At 47.8% G+C, this 10074-nt stretch overlaps 1 protein-coding gene across 5 annotated transcripts in view; it reads left to right on the top strand.

Annotated features, from left to right (window-relative positions):
* The first annotated feature begins 7101 nt into the window (after window positions 1–7101).
* The window catches only part of faxdc2 (fatty acid hydroxylase domain containing 2), a 58375-nt gene continuing 55402 nt past the window's right edge, over window positions 7102–10074 (top strand). For 2 of the 5 annotated variants that reach the window (XM_069897934.1, XM_069897932.1), the window contains exons 1-2: window positions 7102–7192; window positions 8490–8546. In XM_069897934.1, coding sequence (XP_069754035.1) covers window positions 8520–8546 — 27 coding nt within the window. In that variant the 5' untranslated portion in view covers window positions 7102–7192; window positions 8490–8519. Of the gene's footprint in view, window positions 7193–8489; window positions 8547–10074 lie in introns of those variants that run through there. The other 3 variants (XM_069897931.1, XM_069897933.1, XM_069897930.1) reach the window with 3 other exon arrangements.

Below are 10074 nucleotides of genomic sequence, written 5' to 3'. Positions count from 1 at the left end.
TGTCAAACTCAAATTCACCGAGGGCCAAAATTAAAAACTTGGAGTAAGTCGTGGGCCAAACTAAATATTGATTGAAAATTTTCAACAACATCTGCATGTTTTCTCTTCTTTCAACATATGTAATGTTAAACTTTTTCTTATTAAAATAAATGTTTAATAATAGTTTTGGTTAAACTCTTTCCAGAAGAAGCATTAACAAATGAGAAATAAAACATTCAATAAATAATATTTCTCTATAGCATTTAATCTCCTTTTAAATGTATTTTTTTCACAAGCCAACAAGTCAAAAAAATAACTTGCTTCAATGAAAATCCAATCTTTCAACTATGAACAGTCCAAAGTTAACCAAAGAAGATATTAATCCAAGCTTCGCTTGCTCCACTGTGATTTACTCTGATGCACCTGGGTCTAAACCAGATACTTGGCATCTCTTCTTAGATGCAAGTTCATCAAACTCTAGGGTCAGACTTTGCCTCCCACCTGTCTTGAAAGGTCCTGTTTTCTGTCTTTCGTTTGGCCATTTTTCTAAGGGGTTTATTACATGTGAGTTGGGCGATAGGTCGCAGATGCTAATGGAAGTAAACAGAGGAGGTGGGGGCGATTAGCGGGCTGACGGGCCGGCGGCGATGCATTTGCAAAGCATTCTGGGATTTGTAGTATTAGCTGTGCATGCGCTATACTGGCGCGGCGGCCAGCGGGCCAGCTCTAATACATATTTGATATGATCTTGCGGGCCAAAAATAATTATATCACGGGCCAAATTTGGCCCGCGGGCCTGAGTTTGACGTGTGCTTTAGAGAATGAGAGAGAAAAGGAATTAAAAGAATAGAAAATTGTTTTTTGGGAAATAATTTAATAACATTTGAACAAATGAAGTACAAATATGGAATAACTCATGGTACAATGTTTGCATATCATCCACTGAAAGCCTACTTAAAGGACAAATTGGGAAACAGAGTGAGATTGCCAGAAAGAAGCAGCTTTGAATATGTGATTACAGAAACAATGATAATTAAAAGATTTATAACAAACAAGTACATCAAGCTGCAAGAGAAAGAAGGGAGGAGTCACGCGATGGAGTAGTGGCCGGACGGTGAACTCCAGCCCTCTCCAGAAAAGTCGGGAAAAACAAGAGAAAACACAAAGGCACAGAAATAAAAGTTACAGAAAAGTGAGTATAAAGGTGGAAAGAAGATGGCGACAAAAAAAGAAAAGTCGAAAGCAACGGTAAGAAGAGAGGAAGAGAAGACAAAGGAGGAAAAAGGTGAAGGCCTTACCTGTCCGAAGAGGCCCGCTGCGGAGAGAGAAACCCGCTCCCTCAGGTCGGTAAATAATGGACTACAAAAATGGCTCGCAGAGCCGAGTAAAAGTGCGCAACTGCGCATGCGCGAAACTTCGCGCATGCGCGATGCGAATGAAAAAAAACACACCGACGGGAGGGGGGACCAGCTGGGGAGTCGGTCTCCACAGCCGGCAACGACAGCTGCAGAACACCTGCAGCAAGAAGAGACCACAGAAGACAATAGAAACAAGAAAGAGAGGAGGAAAGGGCAACAAAGAAACAACAGATGGCCAACCCAGAGGAAGAAGAAGAGGAAGAGTATGGTGAAATAGAAGAAGAAAAGAAAGGCAAGGTAAAGGATATACTTGCTCTTATTAGAGGATACATGGAATCATTTAAAGAATGGCAAACACAGGAATTTAAGGATTTAAGAAAAAGAATAAACAACACAGAAGAGAAAATAAATAAAATGGAGATGACCTTAACAGAAATGGGAAAGAAAATGGACAAGATGGAAGAGCGGGCAGTAGCAGCAGAAATGGAGGTAGAAGACTTAAAAAAGAAATTGGAGAAATCTAATAAAAAAACTAAAGAGACACAAGAACTACTAGCTCAAAAAATAGATACAATGGAAAACCATAACAGAAGAAATAACATAAAGATAGTGGGCCTTAAGGAAGATGAAGAAGGCAAGAATATGAGGGAGTTTATAAAAGAGTGGATCCCTAAGACCCTAGGATGTCCAGAACTACAGCAAGAATTGGAAATAGAAAGGGCACATAGAGTATTGGCCTCTAAACCACAACCACAACAAAAACCAAGATCTATTGTAGTAAATTTCCTAAGATATACTACAAGAGAAAAGGTACTGGAGAAGACAATGGAAAAAGTAAGAGAGGGCAACAAACCACTGGAGTATAAAGGGCAAAAAATCTTCATTTATCCAGATATAAGTTTTGAACTCCTAAAGAAGAGAAAAGAGTTCAATACAGCAAAGGCGATTTTATGGAAGAAAGGGTATAAATTTATACTAAAGCATCTAGCGGTATTGAAAATATTTATTCCAGGACAACAAAACAGACTATTCTCGGATCCAGAAGAAGCACGAAAATTTGCAGAACAATTACAAAAATAGACTGAGGGAGGAAGACGGGTAATGAGAGTTAAAATGATCACAATTGATATGTATGTGGGTAAAGACAAAAATAGACTGAGGGATGAAGACGGGTAATGAGAGTAAAAATGATCACGATTGATATGTATGCGGGTAAAGAGGTATAAGAGTGAATAGAGACAAGGAGCATACGTGAATGTATCTGTACTTAGAGGAAAATATAGATAGTATAGACAAGAATTAATAAGGGAAGGTAATGGAATAGAGAGAATAAGGAGGGAATTAAAAGAGTGACCTTTGTGACATATGAAAAGTGAAATCTTTTCTGGGGGAGGCGGGGTGGGGGGAAATAGCGGTCACTGCAAAATCAGTTGACGCTTGCGAGTGGATTCGCAAATCCAAATGGAGAGGGGAGATGTGGTTGTCCGACAAGGGATAAAGGACAACTCAGGAGGGGAAGGGGAGGTTGGGGATAAATAAGATAGAAATAGGAGAATAAGGAAAATGTTGGATGTTGTAGGAATGTTGTCTTATAAAGAGTTGAAAATAAGAAAACAGAAATGGAAAAGGAGGAAAGGTAATGATGGAAAAACGGAAAGAGAAGATAAACAAAATATAAAAGGGCTACGCTGAACTATATGTCTTTAAATATTAATGGAATACATAACCAAATTAAAAGGAATAAACTACCAAATTTAAATGAATAAATGTATTCCATTAGAAAAAATAACATATTGGTTAAGAAATAATATTGAAATATTCGAACAAGTATAGGAGCCTTACATTAAATACAATAGCGAAAACCTACCGGGGACAAACATTACCTAAGTTGATGGAAGGAGAAGGAAAGAAAAGAATGGACTCAGTAGAATTTCTGGTGTAATTTTGTTGAATGACAACATTGTCTGACTGGATTAATGCAACCTAGATTGTATACCTAAAATGGATGAGAGGGGGGTGGGGGGGTGGTTTGGGTGGAAAGGGGGGGGGGGAGAAAAAGTCACTGTATATGTGTGAAAAAGAAATTGTGTATATCATGGCTAATGTGATTTATGGTGTGAAAAATAAAAAAATTAAAAAAAAAAAAGCTGCAAGAGAAAGAAAATGATGAAATAAGCTATAAACCCAAACAAATGTGGGAAAAAGATTTAAACAAAGATAAAAAATGAAATATGGGAAAAGTTATGCTCTGGAACTATGAAGAATATAATAAATACGAGGTTACGCATGATACAATATAATTGGTTACACAGGCTATACACCACACCCCAAAAGTTAAAATAAATGGGACCCAACATTATCCCAACATGTTTTCGCTGTAAGAAGGAAACGGGAACAACAGTACATGCAATTTGGGCATGTCAGAGAGTGAAAAAGTTTTGGGAAGATCTAAATCAGGTATTAAATAAAATCACAAAAAGCAACATACCAAAAAATCCAGAGATCTTCTAAGTAATATAAGAAGTAAAGAATTAGGCCTTAAACTGGATGAAGCACAAAAAAGATTTATTATGATAGCCTTAGCTGTAGCAAAAAAATGCATAATCTCAACTTAGAAATCAGAAGAGAGCCTGAGAGTACAGCAATGGTACATGTAAATAAATAAATGTATTCCATTGTAAAAAATAACATATAATAAAAAAAATAAAGTCACATTATTTGAACAAATTTGGGAACCGTACATGGAACACAACAGAGAGGGCCTACTGTGGATCTCCACCCCCTAAAATGATAAAATGAGAAGAAGATGAAATGAACTGACCCAGTGTGTAAAAGTAGATGACACAATTTTCTTGTTTATTTTCATTGTGTGATGACATTGTTTAATGGGTGTATTGTATTGTATATGTTGAACGTTTAACGGGTTTGGAGAGGGGTTGGTAGGAGGGAGGGGGGAAAAAAGGGGAGAAAATGCCACTGTGTATATTTAAGAGAGAAATGTTTGTATGTATTTTGATTGTTATGGTTCACAGTGTGAAAAAAAAAATCCTATTATTTTTAAAACATCTAAACCAAGGTACCTGCATCAACCAATCTTGCTCCTCCTCCAGTCATGTCTTTGTAACGGCCACAACATTGTAGTTCCACAAACTGATTTAAGCTCTAAGTTAATTCCCTTTATTCCTAATACTCCTAACATTGAAATAGACACATTTCAAACCCTTCAACTGGCTGCCTTTATGTTCTGTTCCCAGCCTGTCCTTCCTCTCCAACTCAGAGCACAGAGCATCATGCTTTTGTCCTTCTCCCTTAATCTCTGCCCTCATATTCAAAGCTTGCAGAGGCATCTGGACCAGCTGGAAAAATGGGCTGCAAAATGGCAGATGGAATTTAATGCAGACAAGTATAAAGTGTTAGATTTTGGGATGAATAACAAGGGTATGGCTTGCATAGTAAACAAAAGGCACAGTATAAGTGTGGCAGAACAGAGGGATCTAGGAATAATTCCCTGAAAGTGACATCACAGACAGATAGGGTTTGAAAGAAAGTTTTTGGCACATTGGCTTTCATGAATCACAGTATTGAGCACAGGAATTTGGATATTATGTTCATCTTCCATAAGACATTGGTGAGGCAAAATTTGGAGTGTTGGAGTTTTTGTTACATTTCCACAGGAGAGACATTAATAAGATTAGATGAATGCAGAGAAAAGTTACATGGATGTTGCAGGGACTTAAGCCAAGTAATAGGGGAAGGTAAAATAGTACCATAGAACATAGAACCATACTCCATTCGGCCCTACTAGTCTGTGCTGAACTATTATTCTGCCTAGTCCTGCTGACCTGCACCCAATCCATAACCCTCCAATCCATGTACCTCTCCCACCATTCTTGGTGTGAAGAGGTTCCCCCTAAACCTGTGCATGGGGCAGTGTTTTGCAATCACCAAAACCGAGTGTTCCTCTCTCCAGTCTGCTGACAATGTTCTGATGTTTGTTTGTCCTGTGGCGTTCCCAGGAATCTCGTGTCCACTGCACATCTTTGAGCCTCACTACAGACTCATGATGCGACAATGCCAGGAAACAGGATGTTTGGAATGTGCCAGTTTCAGGCTGACAAAGGGCAGTGGTGCGGGGTCTTACCCAGTTGACGCTGTTACCCACATTCGTCCTCCTACCTCCTGTCGGACTCTTGCTTTACCCTCCCCTCAATTTGGTCTATGTGTCGTCTGAGTCCAGTGTGCTCGATGAATGAAGTGATAGGAGAAGGTCTTCGGTTTCACAATAAGTTTATTACATAGCACAAGAATAAAGCTTAACAGAGCTCTGGTCCAGTCGTTAGTTCATAGGTCACCTGCTCAGTGAACTATTCCCCAAGACTGACTCTTACCGTCCAGTCTCTTCTGTTTACATATGTCAACATTGTCACTCTGAACAAAAGTTGGCTTTCTTTGATAGGCTCCTTGCCCAAGATTTATCCCAAGCAATTTCCTGCTCTGCAATGATCTATGGTGTAGCCCTCCTATCTTAATCCCCAAGGCCAGAACATTCTGTTTTTTGAATCAACACCTTCCATGTACCCTTGTGACTCCTCATTCCTACGCAAGTGGTTATTTGTCTCTGACATTCTCAGTCATGGTACTCTTATCACTTATCCTTGCAATACACTTCTCTTCCTGTCCCTCGCCTGTTTCAGAACAAATCACTGTCCCTATGGTTCCTCATCTTGTCTAACTTCTCTTATCTACTATCCTGTTACTTCCATGTGTGTTTTTGATGTTTTCTCTCCGGTCTTGTGCTTTCCAATGAGCACAGTGTAACCTTGGGGATGAAAGTATTCCCTCTCTTTGTATTTGGAGGCAGCAAATTCTACACATACTATAATCAGCCAACTTTTCGACATACTGTGGCTGTTCCTTAATTGCATTAATATTTCCCTTGAACCGTATAATTGAAGTAAATAGTAAATTGTGACATAGTAATGGATTAATTAGGCCTATTTCCATGATGACTGAACCCCTTGGTTCCAACACTCCCCCTACCTGCCCCCAATTCCGCCTCCAAACTTCCTGGTTGACTGATTGCCTGTCGTTATTGTGCACAGATTGGATTGGAGCGAAGGGACAGGTTGGGAGGGAGTGGCCCAGGCTGAGACAGTGACATTGGTGCCTGTGATCCCGAAGGGACGTCAGAGATATTGGATGGGAAGCTTTGAAAAGTTGATCGTGCAGGAGGAAGCAGATTTGAGGTGGGGTTTAATCTAAGGTGACCCTGATGTGGAGGGAGCTGTGTAGCACTGAGTTACTGGGTACATTCACTCCCTCATCCCAGTTAATTGTTGCTTCCCAGCTTCTCAGACGATGGCTGCATGTTGAAGATCCATCAGCGCGGCCGGAAACACCAGCCCGAGTCACCCAATTAATCTCTAACCTCTTGGTCCGTTTTGAAGGGCGGGAGGAAACTGAGAACGTACAAACTCCTTGCAGTGAGCGCGGGATTCGAACCCCGGTCGCGATCACTGGACTGGCGCGGTACAGACCCTCCACTCAGGCTCCACCAACCATCTGCCGCCCCGAAACACGTGCTTCTCGACTCCCACTCACATCCAGCATGAGGTGCTTGAAGCTGGCAGCCGGCACCTTGGCGAGGCGAGGCCAAAGAACCTGTCAGTCAGCAGCCACAGCGCCAGGGGGCAGCAAACCCAGTCACTGATGCTGCCAGGATTGGTCAGGAATTAGCCCCGTTCGGGGGGCGGGGCCCGTCCGACTGCCGACGCCGAGTCAGGTGATTGCAGAGCGGTAACTGGCCGATAGCGCTGCTCATGCGCACTTTCGTGACGACTGAGTGTCGCCTGAAGGTGAGGGGGTCGGTGAGGGTCCGGCGGGAAGAGAATGAGACCAGAATAAGGAGGGGGAGGGTGAACGGAGGCCCGCCTGAGGGTGGGGGGGGGAGAACGGAGGCCCGCCTGAGGGTGGGGGGGGGGAGAACGGAGGCCCGCCTGAGGGTGGGGGGGGGGAGAACGGAGGCCCGCCTGAGGGTGGGGGGGGGGAGAACGGAGGCCCGCCTGAGGGTGGGGGGGGGGAGAACGGAGGCCCGCCTGAGGGTGGGGGGGGGGGAGAACGGAGGCCCGCCTGAGGGTGGGGGGGGGAGAACGGAGGCCCGCCTGAGGGTGGGGGGGGGAGAACGGAGGCCCGCCTGAGGGTGGGGGGGGGAGAACGGAGGCCCGCCTGAGGGTGGGGGGGGGAGAACGGAGGCCCGCCTGAGGGTGGGGGGGGGAGAACGGAGGCCCGCCTGAGGGTGGGGGGGGGGGAGAACGGAGGCCCGACTGAGGGTGGGGGGGGGGAGAACGGAGGCCCGCCTGAGGGTGGGGGGGGGGGAGAACGGAGGCCCGCCTGAGGGTGGGGGGGGGAGAACGGAGGCCCGCCTGAGGGTGGGGGGGGGAGAACGGAGGCCCGCCTGAGGGTGGGGGGGGGGGAGAACGGAGGCCCGACTGAGGGTGGGGGGGGGGAGAACGGAGGCCCGCCTGAGGGTGGGGGGGGGGGAGAACGGAGGCCCGACTGAGGGTGGGGGGGGGAGAACGGAGGCCCGCCTGAGGGGGGGGGGGAGAACGGAGGCCCGCCTGAGGGTGGGGGGGGGGAGAACGGAGGCCCGCCTGAGGGTGGGGGGGGGGGGAGAACGGAGGCCCGCCTGAGGGTGGGGGGGGGGAGAACGGAGGCCCGCCTGAGGGTGGGGGGGGGGAGAACGGAGGCCCGCCTGAGGGTGGGGGGGGGGAGAACGGAGGCCCGCCTGAGGGTGGGGGGGGGGGAGAACGGAGGCCCGCCTGAGGGTGGGGGGGGGGAGAACGGAGGCCCGCCTGAGGGTGGGGGGGGGAGAACGGAGGCCCGCCTGAGGGTGGGGGGGGGGAGAACGGAGGCCCGCCTGAGGGTGGGGGGGGGGAGAACGGAGGCCCGCCTGAGGGTGGGGGGGGGGAGAACGGAGGCCCGCCTGAGGGTGGGGGGGGGGAGAACGGAGGCCCGCCTGAGGGTGGGGGGGGGGAGAACGGAGGCCCGCCTGAGGGTGGGGGGGGGGAGAACGGAGGCCCGCCTGAGGGTGGGGGGGGGCCGCCCCATGGGGTCAGCCTGTGGGCAGGGCAGAGACGAAAGTTTGTTTTGCAGAAGGCTGGTTTCTGAGCCCCGCCCACCAGAATGGTGAACCTCGGCAAACCCTGGGAGGTGAGCAGTCCTGTGCTATTGTGGGCCCGGGTCAGACTGGTCGGCTTGTTCCTTCTGTCCACTTATGGGAGAGTGCCCGTGTGCGCAGGTGAAATGGCCAGAGGTGGACAGGATGCAGTGCCAAGTGACAGGCCGGGGTCAGCTGCCATCTGGGAGCAAACAATACAATCCCGACACTGGTTGAAGACACGCTGTTGGGCGCTATTAGTAGCCCCAATAATGACACAGACAAAGACTGAGGGGAATGATGGGCTTTATTGTACTAGAGACTGCTGGCCTGGGTCCAAGGCTAGGAATGAGCGGGAAGGAGAGGGGACTCAACCTTGATGGCCCAGGGTCACATGGGCAGTACTAAGGGAGGAGCCAAAGCAGGAAGACACCCAGAGGGCGGGCCAGCCAGTACACATAATCATATCACTACATTTACCCCCTTTTTTAAAAAAAAATGGAACCCACTGGAAAAACCGACAGCAAAACCAGGGGTAATAACAGCAATATCCATAACATTACAGTAAGAACAACAGCAGCAGTATTAACACTTATTACAAAGGGGTGGGAGAAGCAGACGCCCCCACTGGCTAGAGGTCGCACGGGCGGCCTCCTCTGTCTGCAGGACCGCTGTGGAACCGGCGAGGGGACTGACGGGGGAGCGCCTGCTGCAGGGACTGTCCGCGTTGCGGTGCTGGTGGTGGATTCCTGGAGTGCTGGGGGGGTCCTCCGCTGCTGTATGTGGGGTAGATGCCTGGACATCCGGCTGCAAGGCAGGCAGCTCGGACTCCAGGTTTGTGCTCTGTCGCAGCATGATCAGGTCTGCGGTGTGGTCAGTAGCCGGCAAGGCAGTCTAAGGCCTTGCCAGGTCTCATTTTTGGCACAGTGTCCTCGTGGCCATCCGGGTAACTCACAAATGCATATTAAGGGTTTGCATGTACGAGGTGCACTGCTTCAACCACTGGGTCCGTCTTATGGCCTCTGACATGCTTCCGAAGCAGAACCGGCCCTGAGGTTGTTAGACAGGGAGGGAGAAACCATTTGCCGATCTAGGAAAAGCAAAGAGGCCTTCATGTGGGCTGGTGTTAGGAGCGATGCACATTAACGACCGGATGGCATGGAGAGGTTCGAGCAGGACATCCTGCCAGCGGGACACTGACAAATATTTGGACCTAAGGGCTACGAGTGTCGCCTTCCTGACGGTGCCGTTCTCCCTTTCCACCTGGCCATTATCTCTGGGGTTATAGCTGGTGGTCCTGCTGGTGGCTATGCATCTGGCCAAAAAGTACTGTTGCAACTCATCACTCATGAACGAGGTCCCCCGGTCACTATGAATATAGTCGGGGTACCCGAACAGAGTGAAGATACTCCTCAGGGCCTTGATGACCGTAGCCGAGTCATTTCCGGGCAGGGAATTGCAAAGGGGAACCTGGAGAATTCGTCCCCCACCGTCAGGAAGTAGGCGTTCCTATTTGTGGTCGGGAGGGGGCCCTTGAAATTGACACTGAGTTGTTCGAAAGGGCGGGTGGCTTTAATAATG

Source organism: Narcine bancroftii, chromosome 9 (assembly GCF_036971445.1).
Source record: "Narcine bancroftii isolate sNarBan1 chromosome 9, sNarBan1.hap1, whole genome shotgun sequence".
NCBI lineage: Eukaryota > Metazoa > Chordata > Chondrichthyes > Torpediniformes > Narcinidae > Narcine > Narcine bancroftii.
Note: the sequence above shows the minus strand (reverse complement) of the source record. Positions and strands in the feature narration are given on the sequence as shown.